The sequence below is a fragment of the Octopus bimaculoides genome, chromosome 5 (genome assembly GCF_046866305.1).
Source record: "Octopus bimaculoides isolate indiv1 chromosome 5, ASM4686630v1, whole genome shotgun sequence".
Lineage (NCBI taxonomy): Eukaryota > Metazoa > Mollusca > Cephalopoda > Octopoda > Octopodidae > Octopus > Octopus bimaculoides.
This window is the reverse complement of record NC_142932.1, coordinates 74,734,272-74,761,357: the sequence shown is the minus strand read 5'-3', so window position 1 is coordinate 74,761,357 and position 27,086 is coordinate 74,734,272. Positions and strand designations below refer to the sequence as shown.

Below are 27,086 nucleotides of genomic sequence, written 5' to 3'. Positions count from 1 at the left end.
CAGAAACCATGCCTAAGCAGTCACTGGAGTACAATACATTAGATCCTATCAAATTGTTCAACCCACACCAGCATGTCACATGGATATTAAATGATGATGATGGTGTTAGGAAGGGCATCCAGCTGTAGAAACTTTGCCAAATTAGATTGGAGCCTGGTGTAGCTACCTGGTCCACCAGTCCTCAATCAAATCGTCCAACTCATGCTAGCATGGAAAGCAGACGTTAAACGATGATGATGATGATATACACACACATCTATCTCATCCCATCTCTTCCTCTCTCTTGATATATGTATGTGTTTGTGTGTGTATATATATATTCGCAGGCATGGCTGTCTAGTAAGAAGCTTGCTTCCTAACCACATGGTTCCAGGTTCAGACCCACTGCATGGAACCTTGGGCAGGTGTCTTCTACTATAGTCTTGAACCAATCAATACTTGTAGGTGGATTCAGTAGATGGAAACTGAAAGAAACCCATTGTATATGTGTGTGTGTGTCTTTGTGTCTGTGTTGTCCCTCACCACCGCTTGACAACCAGTGTTGATGTGTTTACATTCCCATAACTTAGCAGTTCATCAAAAGAGACCAATAGAATAAGTGCCAGGCTTTAAAAAAATAAATCAAGACTGGGGTCAATTCATTCAACTAAGAATTTTTCATGGCAGTCCCCCAGCATGGCAGCAGTCTAATGACTGAAACAAATTAAAAAAAAAGAAAAACGGAATTATATATACACACACACACACACACACACACACACACATACATACATGCATACAGGGTGAGCCAAAAATCACACACCAATACATATGGCATTTTATTTATATTATGTTGATTATTATTATTCATTTTGTTCATTATGTGCTAGTACATGTGTATTCACCATTATTTTATTTATTTATTTTCTTCAATTTTAGAAAAATTGAAGCATGTCTTTGACAATTACAGAGCATATTAAACTTATTTGGTGCATGACATTTGGCTCATTCTGTGTGTATGTGTGTGTACTTAGTATATATCTATGGATTTCGACAAACACTGTATATAGTTTTAGAAGATAGGTAGCAAAATAATTTAAAAAACTTAAGTCCCATTTCATATGATAAAATTATAATTTCTTACTAATAACTTTTCTCTCACTTTTCAGATATTCTGTGGTTTATTTCAAGCAACAGGATGGCCCAGTGTTGTGACTTACATGGGGAATTGGTTTGGTAAAGGGAAGTAAGTAGAATCAAAAATCGTTCATAAATCATGTTAATAAGAGACCAACAGCAACTTGTTTCTACTTTGACTATCATAAGACTTTCATCACTAACATCTCAGTTTCAGATTTTGACAAAACGCCAGCAATTTCAGGGGTCGGGGATAGTCAATTACACTAACCTCAGTGTTCAACTGGTACTTATTTTATCAACCCCCAAAAGGATGAATGGCAAAATCAACCTCAGCAGAATTTGAACTCAGAATGTTAAAGACAGATGAAATGCTGAAAGCATTTTGCCTGGTGTGCTAACAATTCTACCAGCTCGCCATCCTAACTTCGTCATTAATATCAATACTGATTTGGTATTATTAACATTAATAAAGTATTGATGCATTAATATCAATATTTTATTATGTAAATGTTGCTGAACGAGAAGTGTCCGACAAAGACTTGTTTTTGCTTTGATTATCATATGACCTTCTTCACTAATATCAATAATATCAATACTTAGCATCCCAATCATTATTTTATTGATTTCATTATAACCAGTAACTTCATTTGAGTATAAAATGTGAACATTTATCCTGTTTTGTAAACCTGTATTTTATATGCTTAAATGAAGCCAACAGAATTATAAAAAGTTGTTGATTAGCCCCACATCAGCCCTGATCCAGTTGACCTATTATCTGGCCAGCTGTCTTTTTGTCTAAGACTACATTGTCTAACATACACTCTTATTTAACACGGTAAGGTGTAAATTTCAAGTAGATTTGGCTGTTATGTCTAGTAAGTCAAGCAAACATGACTGCATCCTTATGCAAGTAAGAAATTCACTTCCCACTGCACTGCACTTTAGGTAAGAATCTTCTGCCATAGCCCTGTGCTTCCCAAAACTTTGGGAGTGGATTTGATAGAGAGTAACTGAAAGAAGCTTGTCTTCATATGTATACATGTGTGTGTAAAAGAGAGAGAGAGAGAAGTGTTTACATATTCTTTGAATGCACAAGCTACAAGCAGTGACACTGTTGTCATTTCAGCTGTCAAAAAAACATCATACACACTTCAAAGATGTGCAAAATAAAAGATCCCTTACTTGGAAAACAAATCAGGTTAGCAACAGGAAGGGCATCCAGCTATAAAACTTTGCCTATTTATATATTTGTCTAACCCATGCTAGCATGGAATAATGAATGTAAAATGAGTGAAACTCCCTCAGTTTGAGGTAATATTTATCCCCACGTAAACGTGGATGTTCTGTTAGAACAAAATATACTGCAGTAGTTACCATGAGAGAAACTCTCATATTAGCTTTTGGCACCATGAGATATTCACCATGAGTTTGAGTTTTTACATAATTGCTAAGCTTACTCAGAGTAACAGCCAAATCTTCAAAAACACCCTATCATCTTCAGCATGAAGATTGCATGATATAATTTGAATATGTCTGACTTAAAGACATGATGATTACTGCTAGAACACTGATTAAATAATAAAGACAGTCCAAATTGATGTCTCATATCTGCATATCTAAGGTGATGCACTTGGTGCAGTGTTCTCATCATTCAATAGACAATTTCCCTATTTTTGATACTCTGGAGTTAATCACTGGCAATCTAGATGTTGGCAAATGTTTGGATCAGTATCTATTTGTCATGGTTTAAATAGTTATTGACATTCAAGTCTATCCCTCCCTTTTTCTCAACCCACTTGCTAATTTATTCCCTCTCCCCTGTTTTCCTCATCCTCTCCTGTTCATTCCTCTGCCTAGAATCATTGCACATTCCCTCTTCTATTCTCCCTCTCAGCTTTGGGACCACTTTAGGCCCTTAACCTTACATATTACTAGGCAGTCATCACTGGTGCTGGTGCCACAATAAAAAAAAATACCCATTACACTCTGCAAAGTGGTTGGTAACAGGAATGGCATAATGCTGTCACCCAACTCATCAGTCCTTGTTAAACTGTCCAACCTATGACAGCACAAAAGACTTGCATAAAATGAAAATGATGATGATTCAAGTGTTTGCATTGATGTTGGGAGCAATTGGTTGACTTTTACTTTCTCTTTCAGAGAACACTTTAAACATTAATAGCATCAATCTAGGAGGGCCTGAAAAAACTCATGAGCAGTTTCTTCCCCCAGACCTAAGTTAAAGCAAAAAAAGTTAAAAAAAAAGAAGAAAAAAAACAATAGTAGAAAATTTGGGTAATCTTTCCACTTTCTTCACATACTTTAGATCTTGTACTAAACCATTCACCCAATTCCTCTCACCCAGAACTGTGACACTTTACAACTCATTTCCAGCCCATCTTTTCACCTCAAGTAAAAGAGCCAACCATCATCAATGAATGATGAGGCTTGACAAAATATACCATGCTTTTGTTTTAGGTGCATATGTAATCACAAGCTGTCATAGGCACCTTCTCATTCTCCCACCCTTTGATTCACAGGCACATCTAGGACATGACAGTCAGGGTGGAGGGAGGGGAGAAAGAGGAGTACATCAATATTACTTTGCTTCTGTTTGCTTCATGCTCTTGCTTGATGGAGCTGAGGTGATCCCAGAGACATCATCATGTGTAGAGCTGACCAGGTCTACCAGTGCTTTCCATTGCTGGTGGTCCAGTGCTAGACCCTCTGCATCCTCCAAGATGACATCAAGCCTTCGGAGATCTTCCCCAGTCATGTTCAGCTGCATCTACAATGGATTGACACTCTCCATTCTCCTCTATGGAGCAGAAATGTGGCCCCTCTCGAAGACCTTGGCAAAAGGATTGCCAACTTCAATAGCTGAGCCCTGAGAACTATCAAGGACATTAGTTGGTACCATCTCATTTCCAACAAACAACTGTGTGTGTGCACACATCAGACCACAGCCTCCTACCTTATAGCTGTCCATCTCCTGCTAGATATCATCCTACCAGGGCTTTACTTACATTTGACATCAGCATTAGCCTGGTACTAATTCTTAACTAAATAGACTGGAGCAGTGTGAAATGAAGAGCCTTGCTCAATGACACTATGTACATTTTTTCCTTTTTTTATGGCTGGGTTCCACGTTGGGCCACAGCAACAAAGTTCCCCCGCCACACCTCTTGGTCCAACATCACTGCCTCAAGTTCCTGGATACATTCCAAGCCAGTGTCTATGGTCAAGGTTGTCAATGTAGGTGTAATGATGTTTTCCTTTTCTTACATCAACGAGAAGTGGGTTCCAGAAGACTAATTTAGATACTTCCAGTTTAGAGTGGTGCATGCAGTCACCAGATAGTTGCAGCCCTCTTTGCTTTTTTTGTCTCACTAACTTTTGGCTGGTGTCTGTAAAGGCATTCATTTGTCATATGTTGCTGCCATTTCACATTATGATTGTAAAAAAAACTACTGTGCTACAGAAGGTTGAGAACTACTGTACTTCTTTAATGGAGATTCAATAAAGATCATAACTAATTTATTATCAAATGTGTAATTTCTGTTTTTTGTTTTTTAATTTCAGCCGTGGATTGATAATGGGAATATGGAATTCTCATACATCAGTAGGAAACATTCTTGGTTCTGTTATAGCTGGAGAATTTGTTGAAACAAATTGGGGATGGTCTTTCGTTGCTCCTGGAATAATTATTGGAGCCATGGGTATTTTTGCCTTTCTATTTATGATTCACAGTAAGTAAAGTTTGATAAAACATTCTTAATTAACTTTGTCAATCATATATGTTTGACAGGTACACATAATTAAATCAATTATGTTTTCAAATTTTAGAGTGCCAGCATGAGCAGTGTGATTAAGAAGTTCACTTTGCAACCATGTGATTTCAGGTTCAGTTCCACTGCTTGGCACCTTATATTATCTTACATGGTAACAAGTGACAGGAAGAGGATCCAGTCATAGAAAATCAACCTCAGGGAATTCATCTGACTCCTGCAATCATGGCAGAGTCAAGAAGCGCTGATCTCTAATTATGGAGTGAGCATGTGGGAAGGGTAGACTTGAGAAGACATATCAAGCTAAGTAAAATCATGGCTGTCCATGCATACAGACATATGCTCTCCATCCCTCTCTCAGCCAAGAGACCCTTGCCTTGTGGGCTTGTGGGTCTTGGTGTCATGTAAAAGCACCCATGACAGTGCCATGTAAAAGCACCCATGCCTGTGCCATATAAAAAAAGCACCAATGCTGATGCCATGTAAAAAGCACCCATATCAGTGCCGTGTAAATGCAGGAGCACTACGACTCAGCAAGTAAAAACTCAGTAAGTAACATTTCAACAAGTGCCTCAACTTAGCAAGCACTAACATTCACACATACATACATCTATATATACACACACGTGCACGCATACACACACACACATATACACACACATATATACATATACACACACACACACATATATATATATATATATGCAGACACACACACACATATATATACTGGGTGGCCCAAAAGTAGGTTTACAGTTATCACATAGGCACTTTAAATTTCTTTTAAAACATTTCATTGCATTTAAATTTCTATCTTGCAGTTAACTAAATTAGCATAGAATAATAGTTTCAAATTTTTTTATAATTAAGATCTAAACTGCTAATATATGAATGCGAAAGAGATAGTTGAATAACTGTAAACCTACTTTGGGCCACCCTGTATACACATACACACTCACTTAGTTCGTACTTGTTATGTTAGTACTTGCAGCACTTGCTGAAATGTTACTGGTTGAGTTTTTACTTGCTGAGTTAGGGCGTAATCTGTAAATGCACTCATGCCAGTGCCACATTTAATGCACCTAGTACCTGCTGTAAAGTGGTTGGTGTTACAAAAGACATCCAGCTGTAAAAACCATGCCAAAACAGACAAATGGTGCTGGCATGACAGCATGGAGAATGTACATTAAATGATGAGGAATATCAAGTTATTAGGGAGTAAGAACTTTGAAATCAGTATCCTTGTTTTGTGAGTTTAAAAATGCAGTTTATTTTCAGACAATTACCATTTTGTGAAATTTGATAATATTTTCTAATTGTGAAATATCATTTTAGAACCTGAATATGTTCAGTGTACTCCTCCAGAACATGCAGAGGTAACTCAATTTCTTTACTAATTTTCCATTTTAATTATCTTAATGTTATTTTCATTGATTTTTTACATTCCCTTCATTCTCTACTTAGCATCTGTGTGTGTGTGTGTGTGTGTACAATTTACAGTCAACAGGGAAGCATGTATGTGGTTACTCAAATCACATTACTGTGTTAAAAAAGAAAGGGCACATTCAGTAATGTACTCCTAAGTATACTATGTCTGGAAAAGATGATGTCATACACAATACAGTAGTAAGGGTGCTTATACACAATATGCTGAGGACAGTTCATTCGTTTTTACAATTTTTTTTTTTTCATGCTAGCATAGTTTAGACAAATATGTTACAGCAAGATACCCCTCCTGATGCTAACCCTTACCTGTTTTGCAGGGGATCTCTTAGTCTACACAGCTATAAAGGTACAAAGTGAGCAGGCAATTTATTGGCAGGAGAAATGCCAACAAGTGCAACTCATGAATATCATGACTCTAGTATAAATGAGTGCAAATGTAAACACATACACACAAACATTGTTGTGCATCTTGGATTTTCAGAACAACATGGGGATTTACCCTAACCTTGACTACAGTCATTCTTGTTAGCTATGTACTTGGCGATATATATATATATATCATCATTGTTTGACGTCCGCTTTCCATGCTAGCATGGGTTGGACGATTTGACTGAGGACTGGCAAATCAGATGGCTACACCAGGCTCCAATCTGATTTGGCGGAGTTTCTACAGCTGGATGCCCTTCCTAATGCCAACCACTCCGAGAGTGTAGCAGGTGCTTTTACATGCCACCAGCACGAAGGCCAGTCAGGCAGTACTGGCAACAGCCACGCTCAAAATGGTGTATTTTATGTGCCACCTGCACAGGAGCCAGTCCGGCGACACTGGCAAAGACTTAGCTCAAATGTCTTTTCACGTGCCACCGGCACAAGTGCCAGGAAAGCAACGCTGGTAACGATTACGCTCAAATGGTGCTATTTACATGCCACTGGCACGGAAGCCAGACAGTTGCTCTGGCAACAATCACGCTCGGACGGTGCTCTTAGCAGGATTTCGCTTTCACTTGCCCCAACAGGTCTTCACAAGCCGAGTTTAGTGTCCATGTATGTCAGTCATCGAATTTAGTTCGATTTCGATTTCACTTGCCTCAACAGGTCTTTGCAAGCGTTGTGTGTCAGATGGTGCCTTTTATGTGCCACCAGCACATGAGCCAGTCGGGGTGAGGGGGTTGGCATCGACCATATTCAGATGGTGCTTTTTACGTGTCACTGGCACGGGAAGCCAGACAAGCGGTGCTGGCATCAGCCACAACTACAATTTCCATTTGATTGTGGTTGGATTTGATTTTGATGTTGATGTACTTGACTCAATAGGTCCCCTCAAGCATGGCATGTTGCTCTACGATCCAAAGGTACTTTTTGAGTGCGGTGGGGTGGTTATGCGACACTGGCATTGGCTACAGCTGTGATCTCACTTATTTGTTGGGTCTTCTCAGTCACAGTATATCTCCAGAGGTCTCGGTCTTTCGTCATTGCCTCTGTGAGGCCCAACATTTGAAGGTCATGCTTCACCACCTCATCCCATGTTTTCCTGTGTCTCCCCCTTCCATGGATTCCTTCCACTGTTTGGGAGTGGCACTTCTTCACACAGCTCTTCTCATCTATCTGTAGTACATGACCATACCAGTGCAGACGTCTCTCTTGCACACTACATTCAATGCTTCTTATGTCCAGCATTTCTCTCAGGGTACTTACACTCTGTCGTGTGTGCACACTGACATTACACATCCAGTGGATCATGCTAGCTTCATTTCTTTCGAGCCTATGCATGTCTTCAGCAGTTATGGCCCATGTTTCACTGCCGTGAAGCATAGCAGTTTGCACACATGCATTGTACAATCTACCTTTCACTCTGAGTGAGAGGCCCTTTGTCACCAGTAGGGGTAAAAGCTTTCTGAACTTTGCTCAGGCTATTCTTATTCTAGTGGTAACGCTCTCTGAGCATCCACCCCCACTGCAGATTTGGTCGCCTTGGTAGCGGAAGCTATCAACTACTTCTAGTTTCATCCCCTGGCATGTGATGGAATCTGTTTTCTGAGCATAAGTGGTGTTTATTGCCCCTGTGCATCTGCTACACATGAAAGCTACCTTCCCTGTTAATCTTCCTTTGATGTTGGTTGCTGCACCTCTTATGCGTCCATAGCTTATACTGGCTACAACTTATGGAGTTTCTACCTACACCTTTTCTACAGATCGAGCAGGGCCATCTACCTGAAGGGGTGTGTGATGTGTTTGCCTTCCTACTTACTAGGACTTTGGTTTTTGCGACATTGACTCTAAGGTCCTTCAATTTTAAACCTTGCTTCCACACCTGAAATTTCTTCTAGTAATGGTAGTGATTCTGCTTTGAGGGCCAGGTCATCAGCATAGAGAAGCTCCCAGGGGCAACCTGTCTTGCTCCGTTATTGCCTGGAGGAGTATGATGAATAAGAGGGGGCAGAGGGCTGATCCTTGGTTGACCCCTACTTCTACCCGGAATTCTTCACTATACTCATTGCCAACCCTAACCTTGCTAACAGCATCTCTGTGTATATATATATATATATATATATATATTCTTTTATTTAAGTCATTTGACTGCAACCATGCTGGAGCATCGCCTTTAGTCAAGCAAAGCTTAGTACTTATACTATCAGTCTCTTTTGCCAAACGACTAAGTTATGGGGATGTAAACACCAGCATCGGTTGTCAAGCGATGTTGGAGCAACAAACAAACATATATGCATATATATATATATATACACACACACACACGATGGGCTTCTTTCAGTTTCTGCCTACCAAATCCACTCAAGGTTTTGGCCAGCCTGAGACTATAGCAGAAGGCACTTGCCCAAGGTACCATGCAGTGGGACTGAACCGGAACCATGTGGTTGGTGAGCAAGCTTCTTACCACACAGCCAATCCTGCACCTATGTGATCTATTTCTAGCACATTGAATGTCCATGTTAGTGGTCAACGTTATATATAAAAATATACTTTAATCCCCTGAGATTGCAGATATTGTTTCTGAATCTCTTTGATTCTTTAAATGTGCTAGCTTCCTGGTAATTAATCGATATTAATTAATATATGATTTTTACCCTATGTTAAAATATATATATATATATATATATATATATATATATACATATACACATACATAAGAACAGAAATAAATTTAATTTCTAAACACTATAAATAGCGTGATCAGGATAAATTATCCATATAATGCAGAAAAATAATTTGCCGGCCAGCCATAAATTTATTTCTGTTCTTACAATACATCTCAATGCTTCTAAAAAAAGAACAAACTTTGTCTGTTTACTTTCATCCTAAAGTTGAATATATATACATGTATACATGTATATATATATACATGTATATATATATATATATATATATATATATATATATATATATATATGTACATATATACATGTATATATACATGTATGTATATATATATATATATATATATATATATATATATATATATACATATATATATATACATGTATATATATACATGTATATATATATATATATATATATATATATATATATATATATATATATATATATATATATATATATTGTTGTACCTTGTTTATCATTTTGTCCATGTTCTTTTGCCACGTCATGTACCCAGTTATGTATCTATATGTACATGTAGATGAAGGTATGTACATACATGTACATATATATGCATATACTTATATATTGTTTATATATATATACATATATATATATATATATATATATATATATATATTAGTTATTTATTTAACTAATTAAATAAAGTATTACTGTTACTACTACTTATAGTGATAATAAATTGGCAAGCAAGTTTAACCTATGTAAGTCAAATATACAAATAAATGAAGTAGGGTATCAGAATGCCATTTGCTAGAAAGAGGAACTAATACTCCAAAACCGCAAGCTTTTCACTATCAATAAATACACATGGGGAATGCAACAAATATGATAAAACAGGCTTACCTTGTATAAACTACGAAAGCAAGAAACAGATATCCTGGTATCAACTGATTTCACCTTTTGTACCTTTATACTCAAGGATCGTCATCCAGGCTCACTGTATTCATCTATTTTTGAAAATATTCATCACATTACATCATGCGCGTTTGTTCAACTGAATGCCCCTGAGTCAGTGCAATACAAAATTAGATAAAGTATTATTACCATTAAAAATAATAATAATAATAATAATAATAATAATAATAATAATAATAATAATAATAATGAAGTGGCCAGCAAGTTTAACCTACATAGGTAAAATATACAAATAAATAAAGTAGAGTCTCAGAATACCACTTGCTAGAAACAAGAGCTAACACTCCAAAACCACAAATTTCTCATAGATGTGAACCTAGCTGACAATCCTTGAGTACAAAGTTACAAAAGGTGAAATCAGTTGGTACCACGATATCTGTTTCTTGCTTTTGTAATTTATACACAGTAAGCCTAATATATTGCATTCACTGTGCGTATTTATTAATAGTGAGAAATTTGTGGTTTTGGAGTGTTGGCTCCTCTTTCTAGTAAGTGGTATTCTGATACCCTACTTTATTTATTCATATATTTGTGTATGCGTTTGTATATATGTGTGTGTGTGTGTGTGTGTGTGTATATATATATATATATATATATATATATATATATATATATACACAAGCAGACTGCCCTGGCATTGCCCAGGTTACTGCTGTTCTTATTCAGATTAGTAAACAATACTTATAAAGATATATTCTCATAATTATTTCAAAATATCTATATTTTATTTAAAAATATCCAAATTGTAATGATAATAGAATTTCAAACTGGAAATCTGTCGATGTTGAAACAGCTCAGGGTAAACAATATTCATTGTGTAATTTTTTTGTTGGTGTCAAGACGAATAAATTGTTGCTGCTTCCAACTCACAAGCAGACAGCATAGAGTTGGCCATGGAACTTGAATGTAGTAGAGAGATCAAGTCCAACTATCTTATGGGATTGACCCTGAGATTTGTTCATTGAAATACTAAAACTTAGTTTGACTGGAAACTGAAGTTTCTTAACTTCAAATGGAACATCTGTAGGTATGAGAGGAAATTTTGGAATAAAGATATTTTCTCCTTTGTGACTACCTGTTATGATTGTTGCCTGTAGGACGCTTTACCATTATAGTCATACAGAGGCAGAACAATATTATATGTAGATTCCATTCCATAGTTAAGATTGTATAACAGCTCTCAAGGTAGAAAAGGTCACAAGTGTATATCTAGGACTACAGCTTTCAGTAATGTTATTTCCTAAGACTGCACATTCAATGCTACCTATATGGACTTTTGTACCATCTGAACAAAATACAATTTCAAACTGAATTATATATTTCATGATTCTCTATAAACTTCCAACCATCTTACAGTTTTCAAAATAAGTGTGGAATTTCCAAGGGTACTGCCAGTTGGAATTAGTAATAAAATATTATTATTATTTGGCATTAGGAAGGACATCCAGCCAAAGCTGACATAGGAGTTTGATGCAGCCCTGTAGCTCACCAGATCCTGTCAAACTGTCCAACCCATGCCAGCATGGAAAATAGATTCTAAATTATTATAGTTATTATTATTAAGGCGGGAAGCTGGCAGAATCATTAGTATGCCAGGCAAAATGCTTAATGTCATTTCATACATTTTCATGTCATGAGTTCAAATTCTGCCATGGTTGACTTTGCCTTTTATCCTTTTGGGGTTGATAAAATAAGTACCAGTTGAGTACTGGGGTAAGTGCAATCAACTTACCCTTTCCCCAAATTTGCTGGCTTTGTGCCAAAATTTGAAATTATTATTATTATTATTATTATCATTATTATCATCATCATTTTCTTCTTCCTTCAATTTTGTTTTCATTTCTTACTGTCTTCCTGACACCTTAGATAAAGGAAAAGTTATGCAAGAATAAAAATGATTTACATGGAAAGTTATCATTCTCACAGCAACAATGTTCTTTTCAATACGTGTGACATACCAGTTAAACGAGTCTTTTGCACTTTTTCTAAGGATCATTCTTGAATAACTTTTCATTCCTTTTTTGATAATTCCTAGTTCTCCCACAATCACGAGTGTTGTAACTGCTTTGAGATGCCAAATGTTTTCAATTTCTGAGCTTATCAAAATCTTTGCTGCAATATTATGATCAAAAGGTTTACTCATGTTAATAAATAAATAGACTTTATTATTTTGTCTTTTACAACAATATCTGGTTTATTAGCTTTGATGATTCTGTCTATGTACAAGAAAGCCCCAAAGAATTGTTACATCTATTTCCTCATTTACAGCTTCAGGTTGATGCTTATACCACTTTTAATTTTATAACACTGACATATTAACCAGTGTAGATATTGGCTAGCTCTGTCAATCATTATCATACATAAAAGAAATTGTCATTATCTAAATATTAGAAATTATTATTATTATTGTCCTTGTTATTATTTTAGAAATCCAAAAACAAATATATTCAGTCTTCAGAAACAGAGGTATGTATATAATCCATTATTTATTCTGAAATCATTATGTTGTATAGCATGAGCCTATTTACTGTGCTTTACCTTACTAACAACATACAATGAATAATAATACTAATCCCACTACTACTACTACTACTACCTCCACTACTACTACTAATAATAATTTCTTTATTAACCACTAAGAGCTAACAAAAACACTGAGGAAGGTACAGGATGATGTAGTGGGAGATAACAAAGTAGTGTGTAAGAAGTAAAATAACAAACAAAGCACACTTCCAAGAGCTACTTGTGGAAACCCAACAAAACCAGGGTCACACTGATCGTTAAGGCAGGCGTCTTGTCTCGGCTGTCATTCTGGCCACCCTGTCTCTATAAGGGTATAAATAGCTATTAGTGGAAGGTATGAAACAGGATCACCAGACATAAATGTGGTGGTTGTCAGCAAAACCAGAATCTCTGATGCATGAGCCTTTGTGCCCATTTTCAGCAATTATGAAGTGTACATATCTCCAAGTTGATTGGGAGAAGTTATGGGGTTGTTTTGAAAAGCTTTGGATCTAGAAAATTTCTCTAGCACCACCAACTTACTCTCTGAGCCCAGGAAACTAGTCCATGTCGCTAGTTCCAAAGTTTTTGAAAATAGCTCCATAACTTCACCCAACCAACTCGAAGATATGTACATTTCATTGCTGCTGAAAATGGACACCAAGCCTAATGTGTCAGAGATTCGGTTTTGCTTATGGCCACCACATCTATGTCTGGTGACCTTGTTCCAATCTGACCCCAAGCTACATACATTCACACTGCCTTTCCTGAATAAGGTCATGTTGGATAAAAGAAGCTAAGTGAGAAGTATCATTTACTTTAAACATCTAGAAAGACAGACAATCTATCTTTTTGGTTAGTTGTGGGTGTTCACACTCATAAATTTTTAAATATCCTTTTTTTTATTATCCTTGTAAATCTTTGATTTTGTAGAGATATTTAGTTTTAGTTTCTTGTGTTGTATTTTTAATTTTTGTTTTGGGAGTTTATTTGTGGTTGTGATGTAGTCATTTTGTGTTATGTTTTTGTGTTAATGTATATGAGTCATTCGTTATCATTTGTGTCTCTGGTCGTGTAGTTTATTGATGTTTCTTTGTTGGCTTTGCAGTTGTTTTCAAATGTAGGTGAGTAGTTCATATTTGTTATGTTAATTGCAGTGTTGATGTTGTTTGTGTACTGGTGGAGTTGGTATTGGTAATCTCTTCAAATTTCCCAGCTTTTATGGGGGAAGATCTGTTTCTTTTTTTTTTTTCTTTTGTCTCCTTCTTCCCAAAGACAATTCTTCATTGTTTCTCTTTGTTGCCTCCATTGTACAACATATCTGACTGATTTGGAGAAGAGAAGGATATACCTTGTGGTGTTGTGTTGTGGGGTTGGAAGATTCTATTGCTCCTATTGTTATAGTCTGTTGCCACTGTTTTTTTTTTTTTTACTGGTGTTGGTATATGTGTATCTGTGGTTGTTGTTGCAGTCACAGCTCTAGTGGTTGGACATTGTTGTTGATGCTGTTACTGCTACTTGTATTGATATTGTTGTTATGGCAATGGCATAAGTCAATAAAATATAGTACCAGTCAACTACTGGGATTGATTTAGTTGTCTAATTCCTCCCCAAATTTGCAACCATAGGCTTGACTTGTGTGGCAAGAAGTTCACTTCCCAACCACATGGTTTCAAGTTCAATCGCATTGTGTGGCATCTTGGACAAGCTTCTGGCTGATCAAAATTCTGATGGATTTGTTTGATGCGTGTGTATGTGTGTGTATGTGTGTGTGTTTTATTGTCTCCATGTTTCAACATTGCATGATAGTTGTAAGCGGATGTCACAATCATATTAGCAGTGTCCTTCGTTTCCAATCTTCTGTGAAAGCATGACTGGTCATTGAGAAATATTACCTCACTTAGAAACAGGTGAAGGCACCCAGCCATAGAAAATCTGCCTCAACAAATCCCATCCACTTCATGCAAGCATGGAAAAGTGGACATTAAAATGATGATTATGATGAATCATTGTTAGAATTTATTATCAATGTTGAAATATTTGGTAAATCATTTTTTTAAACAAACTGTAATTTTTTAAAACAACTGTCAAGTATATCACTTATCACCAGTAACAATACAAGGATCCCTTTTGCCAAGCTACTGAGTTATTGGATCATAAACAAACAAGTTCTGGTTAACAAACAGTGATGAGGTAACAAACACAAACACATGATGAGCCTCCTCACATTTTCCATCTTCCAAATTCAGTTACAAAGCATTGGTCAGCCTGGGACTGTAGCAGAAGACACTTGCCCAAGATGCCACTCAGTGAGACCAAACACAAGACCATGTGGTTTATGAAATGAATTCTTAAGAGGCATCTTGTTTATATATAATGAAATAAAGTTTCTCTTTTTCTTCTCCATTGTAGCCTTTGGTGGAAACAGAAGAGATATCCAGTGGCAAGGCCATTAGTTTTTTGAAAGCCTTGAAGATTCCTGTGAGTAATTTTAGTTTTCTACTTGAAACTCTTGATGTGTCTGTGTATGAGAAAGAGAAACAAGACGTTTTAATGTCACTGTTGTAATGATGATGATGATTCTTTCTCCTCCTCCTCCTCCATTAACCCAGGCTTAGTGAAAATTAGGTGCAACAGAGGTAATGTATTTCAACAGAAATATGGAAATGAAAGGATTAATGTAAGTTATATTTGTGGAGTATTAAGATAAAATCTTAAAAGTAATAATTATAAATTATTGATGACAGTGGATTGGCAGTTTTTTTCCTTTTTTTCGATTGGTTGGGTCTTTTTTTCATGATATAATCAGTAGGAGAAAGGTAGTACCCATGATACTATTAATGACTTCTGAGACTGGCAGTTGGAAAAGAAGCAGTTTAACTCACAATGGAGACCTGCTTTAAAATGGTAGTGCATTCAACCAAATACCTTACAGAATTTAGTTTACATTTGTTTACAAATTTCAATACATTTTGACACAACCAATTTTAAACTGCCATCTTAGCACCACTGGTTCAATATAAAACCCATTCAGTGTTAGATGTTTTGGTATAGACAAAATGTTTTCATTCTCCTTAACAACTAACTGGTTTAGACAGTTGCACACTCAAGTGGATGGAACTTGTGAAAAAGGACCCCAGGAAGACATGGAATGAAGTATTGAAGGCCAATTTCAAATCACTAAGCCTTACAAGATATCTAGTGCATTGCTGTACTCAAGAAGACCTATCTGCCACAGTAGATTGATACCAGTGATGGTGCCACATAAAAAGCACTCCAGCTGGTGCCGTGTTAAAAACACTGATGCTGGTAACACATAAAAAGCACCCAGTACACTCAGTGAAGTGATTGGTGTTAGAAGGGCATCCAGCCATAGAAACCGTGATAATACAAACAATGGAGTCTGGTGCAGCCCACTGGCCACACCAGCTCCAGTCAAACCATCCAACCCATGCCAACATGGAAGGACATTAAATGATGATGATGATTAGGTGCATCTTCTTAAGCTTCTTAACTGTAGTTAAGCTTGCTTCTCAACCATGAGTTTTTAGACTCAGTCCCACAGCATGACAAGTGTCTTCTATAGCCCCAGCCTGACCAAAGCCTTGTGTGTAGATTTGGTAAACAGAGAAGAAAGAAACTGAAGAAGCATGTTTATACACATGTGTGTGTGAGGTCTTTCTTGAATGCTACTGGTAACATATAACCCAGTACAACTGGCATCTAAACTGGCAACACCACCAAGCCTGTTTAGCATGTAGGGTAGTTTTTGCACACCCTACAGAATGACAAACAAGACTCATCAAAAGGCAGATGATCTCTGAAGAGTCAATAGCCATCTGATTACATGATGTGTATATATTTGTGATGACTTAGAAATATTTGGTTTGGTATCCAAGTGTGCATTTAGCCTACCAGGATCAGTTGGATTCTAAGCTGTGGTGAAGTTAACTAACCCAGGAGATGGAGAACTCTAATAGAAAAGCCTGAGGTATGACGTTCATTGTGTTTGTGGCGAACACTTGCACCAATCTTCCGCTATCAGTATTACCAAAAAGTGTAGCTGATCCTACACAATCCTTCACCACTTAAAACAAATTTCCTGTGTAAGTAGTCTAACAGCTAGGCTATTGGATCTTCATACATCAAGATCAATGGGATTTTATATAAATATATATATATATATATATATATATATATATATATATATATATATATATATATATAGTTAAGCAATTCTAATCTTGCAAGCTTGTGGGTGCTGATTCCATGTAAAAAGTACCCATACCAGTGCTGCATGAAAGCACCCAGTACACTCTGTAAAGTGGTTGGCATTAGGAAGCATATCCAGCCATAGAAACTACACAAAAACAGACATGGAGCCTGAGCAGCTCTTCAGCTAGTCAGCTCCTGGCAAACCATCCAACTCATGCCAACATGGAAAATGGACATTAAATGATGTTGATGATGATGATGAAAATATGTGTGTGATTGTGTGTATCTTTGTCTTGATATCATGTAATTGTTGTAAACAAACATTACCATCAAACAAGTGATGTTGTTCATTTCTAGTCTTCAGTGACAAACATGTGTGGCCATAGCGAAATAATTACATGCTTGGAAACAGATAAGGAACGATAATAGAAAGGGCATTCTGCCATAGAAAACATTCCTCAACAAATTCCATCTGACCCACACAGGCATCAATGGTGACAATGGCACAAGTAGCTTCTCCACTTACCAAACCGCTCAGCTACTTTAACTTTTTACTTGGGCTTCATTTATGAATACAATGGCTGGTGAAGTATTGATGAAATGTGACAGTAAAACTTGCAGATAATGGATTTCTCTACATCTTTGACAAATCAAGCAAAACTAAAAGTGGATTTACATTTTGGCACTGTCAGTAAAACTTTGATGCAAAGCAAAGATATATACTAAAGTTGAGGAGTTAAAAAATTGTACAAATAATCATTCAGAACCTGCCTACTAGTATAAACTAAATATGCAATGCCCTTACCATATGGAAATTAATAGATGAGTCCTATAAAATATAGAAAGACAGAGGTTCTTTCTATGAATGTTTTCTAGTTGGGAATGAACCACCACAAGAACTAACGAAGTATAAAGATACAGATAGAAGGATATATATAAAACTGTTTTTTGTTTTAAAAGCATGGAAACTATCAAATACCTGAGAAACATTGTTCACAATTTCTAAATAAAGAACTAAAAGTTGCATTTTTCAAATATCTGTGTAATAATTGTTTCAAATTTTGGCACAAGGAGAGCAATTTCACAGAGGGGGTAAATCGATTACATTGACTCCAGTTTTACACTGGTACTTATTTTATTGGCCCCAAAAGAATGAAAAGCAAATGTCGACCTCAACCGAATTTGAATGGATGAAAGGCTGCTAAGCATTTTGCCCTGTGTGCTAATAATTCTGCCACCTCATTGTCTTTATATATATCAGTGTAATAATAGCATACCTGTTCATTCTTAATATGTTCTAGCATATTCAAATGTGTATTTCTGATCACTGTTGTTTTTCGTCATCAGAGAATATCTCTCTTTAGATGATGTGTTCACAGCATATGTGATTCACTGGTGTAAGGCAACTTTGAGACACAATGGTATTGTAATATCATTATCAAAGCTACTTCACCAGACCAATAAAATCTTGTTTATAGAAGTCAGCAAACAAAATATTTATAGATGCTTGCTGATGTCTAGCAAACAAATAATAATTCATGTGGCACACACAGAACAATGTCGAAAGTTCCCCATACACGAGTGAAATGCATGTTATGAACACACATTATCCAAAGAGAAACATTCTCTGATGATGAACTGGTAGAGTAACCAGATATTCACGTTCGAATCTGCCAGAATGTATTAAGAATGAATAAATATGTTATTAGGAACCGTTTTTTGTCAAAAATTAGTTTTCAAAAATATGGGACCTTCTTATACATGGATAGTATAATAATCCCTTACAAAACCTGTTTTTCCAAATTTTAAGCCCCTTTAGGTAGGTTCTTTATACACGTTAAAGTACGATAATTTATCTATCTTAGCAACAATCTTTATAGTTTATGTCCCGCTAAGGGAGACAACTCCATATTTTAACTACCATTTTCACTTACTACAAATGTTTCTCTCTCTCTCTCTCTCTCTCTCTATATATATATATATATATATATATATATATATATATATATATATATATATATATATATATGTGTGTGTGTGTGTTATTGTTTTTGGTGATTAAGTTTCCTTTAAAGCCAATTCTACATGTCTGCTAACTTCAGGACTTGCTGTTTTTCTCAGATGATGATTCACCAGAGTTATCTGTCCTTGGCATTGGTTTCCCACTTATGTTTACGTTTCTTTATGTTGATTTTTAAGATTACATTAAATCTCTTCTGTTGTCCGACTATATTATGTCTGCCTCCTTTAATCTGAGAGAAAAATCTACTGTAGCAATCGCTCGTCTTTCATCCACCAACATGACCACTTCATCTTAGTTGGCTCGTGGTGACAAAGTCTTCACTAAATATGCTAATATTAATTGTTCTCTCTTCCTTGTTATTGCCTTTGTCATCAACAAAGCCTTTAATGGTGTCAAATTTGAATTTTCATTGAAAGTATGTGATATATACACATAGATATATGTGTATATATATCTATGTGTGTGTGTGTGTCTTTGTATCAGTATTTGTCCTCCACCATCTCTTGACAACAGGTGTTGGTGTGTTTACGTCACCGTAACTTAGCGGTTCAGGAAAAGAGAATGATAGAAAAAATACTAAACCTGAAATATAAGTCCTGGGGGTCGATTTGTTCGACTAAAACTCCCTAAGGCAGTGCCCCAGCATGGCCTCAGTCAAATGACAGAAACAAGCAAAAGATAAGCGATAAAAGATATATATATTGATAGATGAATAGATATATGTGTATGTTTGTGTTTACCCTCGTCTTGACACCATGTGATGTTTGTATATAAGTATCGTTATTATACAAGTGATGTCATTCATTGTAGAATGGTTTTAACACAACCGTCTTAACAATATGCTTAGGAAAGGCCTTATGAACTTTCCCATATATATTAAAGTACTCCATTATTAGGTTTTAAGTTTAACTTCTATCCTTTTCCTATATATTGATCTATAATTCTTTTCTAAATGTATTATAATAAATTTGCTAAATTATGAATTACTACATCCTATATCCCTCATTTCTAATTCCCACCCTTAAAGCTTATTTTTACCTCTTTTGTTTTCCACTATATTCCCCCTTTTATTTGATAATCTAAATAAGGACTAGCCACCCCCATCCTTCCTTCTTCTAGTTATCACCTCTTCCCCATCAGTCATTCTTTCACTAGCAGTTCTAAAACATATCCTTTTATGTAGATAAAGCTTGTTATATGGTCCCCCCCCCCCGATAAAATAAGGGTATGGGAGGTTGTCTGACATTAATTAATTTATCACCATCAACTGGAACATAGATGACAGCTCCCAATGGATTTAATTCTAAATGGTTGTAGACTATATGCTGCATAAAATTTCATAAATATAAATAAAAAACTATCTCATCACTCCTCTATCTTGACCCCCCCCCCCTCCCCTACACTTATTTTCCTCTGCTACTCTCTAAATTATAGTAGGCTTAAATAGATATGCATTATTCTCTGAATTCATTCTTCCACAAATATAACATCAGGAAACAATATAATTATTTTGGTTTCTAATACTGATTTAAATTTGCTATAAATGCTAAAAATGGTTTATCCTTGATGTTGGAAATCTATATGGTCATCTGCATCTGAGAAGAGTGGTTTCTTTCAAACTGATATAATGTTTACATTGATCGATTAAATGGAGCCGCCTGAAACGGCCGTAAAGCATTGATACCTACACAGCCTTGTTACTTATTTTCATTTTGTTCACCTAACTTTGAGCTGCATGGACTATACCGAACTGGTTTGGTGCCTCAATTTAAATACCCAATTCAACTGAATCTTAATTATATATGTGTATGTATATATATATATACACACACACACACACACACACACACACATACACCACATGTATATATATATATATATATATATATATATATATATATATATATATATATATGTATATATATATATATATATAAGCAGCAAGCTAACAGAATTGTTACTGTGCCAAGGAAAATGCTTAGTGACATTTCTTCCAACTTTACATTCTGAGTTCAGTTGCCACTGGAGTCGACTTTGCCTTTTATCCTTTCAGGGTCGATAAAAGAAGTGCCAATTGAACATTGAAATGGATGTAATCCATGTGCCTGCTTCCCTGAAATTGCTGGCCTTGTACCAAAATTTGAAACCAATACACACATGCACACATATAATATTACAATGTTATTGAATTCATTATCTTCCTTCTCGTAAACAAACCCTACCTTTTACAATTGTCTTCATAACTTATTTTCTAATATTTTTGATTCTTGTTGTATTCCAGGGTGTTGTGGAATTTTCACTTTGTCTATTCTTTGCCAAATTAATCAGTTATACATTCCTCTACTGGCTACCTAACTTCATCAAGAATAAAAGTAAGTGATTTTTGTTTTTTTTTCTCTGAGATGCCCTATGCATCTAAAAAGCAAAAGTTAAGTTTGTGCTGACATATTTGATACATAAAGCATTAAAAAAAAAGCCATCATCATCATTTACATCTATTTTCCAAGCTGCTGGACTCCAACTTTCAACCATTCATACCAGTTTAATATTTTAATAAGATTGTATCTGAGTACCAGTTATATACTAGGGACAGCTCAGTTAACTATACTTTCTGAACTTTTTCCAAAATAATCATTTCTAAATAAGTCATTTAATTATATATCTCAAAGTGAACTTATTTGTAAATAATAACTGATAATATATTAGGTTAAAAACCCCTCGGATACAAAGAAGGCAGAAAGCTACTTTTTTCCATTCAAGAGGTTTTTATCCAATATATTATCAGCTACCTTCTTGTGCCTTGAGAGTATGCCCTCCTATTTCATTACCACTATCCTTTCTCCCTTTCCAACTGGGGTAGCCATGTATCTTCTCTGTAGCAAGACACCTAGTTATGTTCCTCTATCATACTTTAGTCTCTCAACACTTGGCTTGACCCTTTAACATTTAAACCAGCCATATCCTGCCCAAATATTCTACCTGTTTTATGTTCAAACCAGCCAGATGCAGCCTTTCCAACCTACCCTATGATGTCATTTTAAAAGTAAAAAATCACATTTTTGAGGTTTTGAATTTATGGGATGATGCATGGTTAATTCAAAACAATGTGAATAAATAAGCATTACATGTGACAAAATAATCTGAATGTTGAATGGTTAAAGCCACCTCCTAACTTAATCAAAGGGTTTTGTTTTAGAAGTTACTCATTGACTTCACTAATGCCTGTGCCACAAAAAAAGCACCAAGTATGCTCTGTAGGTGATAGAACTCATGCCAAAACAAAAACTGGAGCTGATGCATCCTCTGGTTCTTCAGATCCTGTGCTACCCTGGAAAATTGCCTTAAATGATGATGCTGGTGATGGTATTTGGTTTAAGATACACCATCAAATGACCTATTTACATGTTTAACAATACTTTTACATTTATAGAATGTTGTACTAACTTATAAAAACATTTAGAATACCTTCTAGTATATTGTGTTTGCATAATGAAGTACCATGTACCTACAAGTCTTTAATTTTTATAGTTATATTCTAAACGTAAATATTCATTTCTGTTTGTTGCCTTTGTACATTCAGCTCATTATAATGCTCAGCGGGCTGCAAATTTATCAACCTTTTTTGACACAGGAGGTATTATTGGTAAGTAGCATTTGTTTTCTTTTTTTCTTTGTAGATGCCAGTAGTCACCAAACCAACATTAGTAGAACTCTATTTATGTGTGTTGGGGGGGGGGGGGGACAACTTGAGTTTGTTATATACAAACTATAATGAAATGCTTCAGACAATCTCCTTTGACATTTCGAAGAGGTTATATTAATTTGTGCATTTACTTTATGCACATATTTTTTATGCTAGCACGGTTGGGCATGGGCTTGGCTTTGGTAGCATTTTACTACCAGGTTTAACACCTCTACAGCAAGAAACCAGCTCTGTTTTTGTTCTTCCTTTCATCTCCTAGCATAAAGCCACCTTCTATTGCGGCCCTACTCAGTTTTTCAGGCTGTATGGCAACCTCACTAGTGTTGGTGTCATGAAAAAAAAAATAATCCAGAATGCTCATTAAAGTCATTGGTGTTAGGAAGGGCATCCAACTGTAGATATCCATGCCAAGGGAGATACTGGAGTGTTGTACAGTCTTCATACTCATCATATCTTGTCAAACTAACACATGCCAGCATGAATGATGGGTGTTAAAAGATGATGATAGTGGTGGTGATTTTCATGTTGCTATTCTTTATTTGTGCTTCAGACAAAGGACTATATATTTCACTGGTCTTTCAAAGTGTAAAATACCAGTTGAAATGTCAGTGTGAAATGTAAGCAACATAACTTTCACTCGTATGGTAACAACCACAAAACTGAGTGGTACTACAGTAGAAGCTTGCTAGATATTTGGTCCAGTACTATATCTATAGATGCAGAACTGCTACATAAGTTAACTTTCTAGAAGAAAGATGAGAGCTTACACTTTCAAATTGTCACTGAGTAAAAAAAATGTGACCAGATTCTCTCTCTCTCTCTCTCTCTCTCTCTCTCTCTCTCTCTCTCTCTCTCTCTCTCTCTCTCTCTCTCTCTCTCTCTCTCTTTCATGGTGGCAAAGGTTAGATGGTTTGACCGAAACTGGTAAGCCGTAGGGTTACAACAGGTTCCAATCTGATTTGGCCTGGTTTCTATGCTGTATGTCATTCCTAATGCTAACCACTCCAAGAGTGTAATGGGTGCTTTTTATGTGCCACAGGCTTGGGTGCCAGTTATATGAGCCCGGCATTGGCCACAACTACGATTTCACTTGGCTTGACGGGTCTCCTCAAGCATGGCATATCGTCAAAAGTCTCGGTCACTTATAATTGCCACCATGAGGCCTAATGTTCAGGGTGCACATTTTATGTGTCATCAGCATAATTGCCAATTACCTGACAGTAGCATCAACCACAACTACGATTTCACTTGGCTTCACGGGTCTTCTCATGCACAGCATATTGCCAACTGTCTTGGTCATGTGTCATTGCCTCCATGAGGCCCAATGTTCATGCTTTACCACCTCGTCCCATGTGTTCCTGGGTCTACTCCTTCCACATGTTCCCTCCTCAGATTCACAACAGATTACTATTTAAGTTCTTTGAACACTGTTTTGTAAAACTAAATTTTCAACTAAGAATTTTATTTCCTTTCAGGTGGTATATGTGCTGGATTTCTCTCAGACAAAACTAAATCCAGTGGAATTATATGTATGATTATGTCAGCAATTGCAGCTCCACTAGTAAGTAACAAGTAACAATCCTTTTGTTTGCTTTACCCTTTTGATAGCAACCCGCCTAAGACTGTCCTTAGTTTTATAAAACAAATTCCCTGTTTTAAAGGGATCTAAATTAAAACCTTCCATCAAAATTCATTGTAATTGCATATTCTACACACCAGTTTAATAATGACCAAGTCATTTTAATAAATTCTTTATTATTCTCAAGATTAATTGTAACAAAAATCATTTTATTTCCACAGAAATATGGCAATAAAAGGGTTGTCAGTCTGTAAAACTAGTATTAACCATCACCAGTAATTCATAAAGAAAAAAGGGTTCATCACTGTTACTCTTATCATAATTATCATAATTTCTTTTATGTCTGTTTTTCCATGCTGGCAGGGATTAGACATGTTTGCAACTCAGCAGCTTCCACAAAGCTCGATCTTATTTACATAAATTTCATTGTTGTATTATTCTGCCAGTGTAATCATCATCATCATCATCATCATCGTTTAATGTCCGCTTTCCATGCTAGCATGGGTTGGACGATTTGATTGAGGACTGGTGAAACCGGATGGCAACACCAGGCTCCAATCTAATTTGGCAGAGTTTCTACAGCTGGATGCCCTTCCTAATGCCAACCACTCAGAGAGTGTAATGAATGTAATTAATATTGTTACTACATACCAGTGGCCTTTCTGTACTGTCAGTCACTGTTTCCTCTCCTATTTGCCATCAGTCACTCTTCACTCTTATTTACCATCAATCCCTTTCATTCCTATTTACCATCAATCACCTTCATTCCTATTTACCATCAGCTGCCTCTGCCTCTGTGTACCACTAACCACATCCACTCCTTCCATTATCCATTAGTCTCTTCCTTTAAATACACACACTCTTGCGACCATGCAACCAACCACCTTTCCTGATTCTTTTGTCACCTCTCTCCTCCTCTCTCCCTCTCTATCTCTCTCCCCCTCCCTCTCTCTCTCTCCTCCTCCCTCCCTCTCTCTCTCTTCTATTCACCTTCCTGGATGCATTACCTTGAGGATATAAACATATCACAGGATATATATGGAAAGTGAGAGAGAGAAAAGTTTAATTATTTTTTGAAAATTACTCTAAAGTATGTTATTGTCATAGACCATATATTGCACTGTCAGAAACAATAATACAACACTCTGTACACTTCGCTCTGAGTATCGCCACTTCAGTATTTAGTGATTGAACACATACTGGATCAGAGTAATTTCGATATCTTCCCACCAAATCAAAGTACATTTGAATATTTCCTACTGGATCAAGTACATATACATATATATATATATATATAGAGAGAGAGAGAGAGGAGAATTCACGAAAAAACAACAGACAAAGACAGGTGGTGTAAACAACAAATGGATGCATTAGTATAACACTCGGGAATAGAAAGTCTTTAACGTTTCGAGCCTACGCTCTTCAACAGAAAGGAACACACAAAGAAACAAGGAGAGAAAAAAATATGTGTAGTGGTCAGCAATCTATCATGGCGAATATATATATATATATATTCACACAGGGTGTGTCAAAAGTAAGTAAGCATTAAAAATCTATATATATAAAAATGAGAATGTGTGTCTGTGTGTGTGAATCCCTAAAACTCGAGAACTACGCAACCAATTTCATTCAAATTTTACAGATGCCTTACTTAGGGTTCCAGTTGTGTTTTAGTAAAAAAAAATTTTAACTTCTTGCAGAGTTCGAGCCCACGGCAACATAATATCTCCTCCACTATTTAAGTATTACGTGTCAAAAGTGAAACAAAAACACTCATGTCAAATACTTTCACTTTAAAAATGAAACTATTCTACTAACTGAAACAATCACATTTCGATACTGTAATGACAGATACTTTCAGAGAGAGAGAAAGAGATGTATATGTATACATATACATGTATACGTACACATATATGCATAGATATATATATATAGATATAGATCTATATGCATACATGTATATGTATACACATGTGTAGATGTATATATATATATAGATGTACATGTAATATGTACACATATATACATATATATACATGCATACAGATATCTATACATATATACACCCATCACACACAAACACATGCACACAAACACACACATTAGTCATTTGTTTTCTTATCCAAAACTACGTCAAAAGTACTGAACGGATCTTTATGAAATTTGGAAATTATATTCTATGTATAACGGCCATAACTCCCATGAAAATTCATATATTTTTGATGTTGATGAAATTTTAACCTGAACATAACAGATGAGCATTATTTGTAATTCAACGGTACAACAGTGTAAGACTACCCTTTCAGATATACTTACATTGTGATTTCTGCAATGTGGTGCATAAATTGTCAAGTAAATGAGACGCATCTTTGCCTCCACTGATTCACTTGCAAAGTGTTGAGTAAAATTATTTCGTTGCAGACCTCCTTTGGGTCTTTTTATTATCACTACGACACACATAGTCCCCAGTTGGTAACATTGATTTCAAGGCCCTCCTAGATGTGAGACTGGCATTCCACTTAATGTCTATGTTCCATGCTGGCATGGATTGGAGAGTTATTAATGTAGAAATATGGTATCGTAGCTACTAACAGTTGAGGGTTGCATAGTCTAGACGGCGTTTTTAGATTTCATTATTTTCTTTAACCCGGGCAAAGC

The 27,086-nt window shown here is 36.0% G+C and overlaps 1 protein-coding gene across 6 annotated transcripts in view; it reads left to right on the top strand.

Moving 5' to 3' along the window:
- The window catches only part of LOC106872525 (glucose-6-phosphate exchanger SLC37A2), a 93,091-nt gene that overhangs the window by 43,909 nt on the left and 22,096 nt on the right, over nt 1–27,086 (top strand). For 4 of the 6 annotated variants that reach the window (XM_014919546.3, XM_014919543.3, XM_052968393.2 and 1 more), the window contains 8 exons: nt 1,149–1,225; nt 4,702–4,868; nt 6,243–6,283; nt 12,834–12,872; nt 15,321–15,389; nt 21,428–21,518; nt 22,727–22,789; nt 24,325–24,410. In XM_014919546.3, the coding sequence (XP_014775032.3) occupies nt 1,149–1,225; nt 4,702–4,868; nt 6,243–6,283; nt 12,834–12,872; nt 15,321–15,389; nt 21,428–21,518; nt 22,727–22,789; nt 24,325–24,410 (633 nt within the window). The remainder of the gene's footprint in view (nt 1–1,148; nt 1,226–4,701; nt 4,869–6,242; nt 6,284–12,833; nt 12,873–15,320; nt 15,390–21,427; nt 21,519–22,726; nt 22,790–24,324; nt 24,411–27,086) is intronic. The other 2 variants (XM_089352455.1, XM_014919544.3) reach the window with 1 other exon arrangement.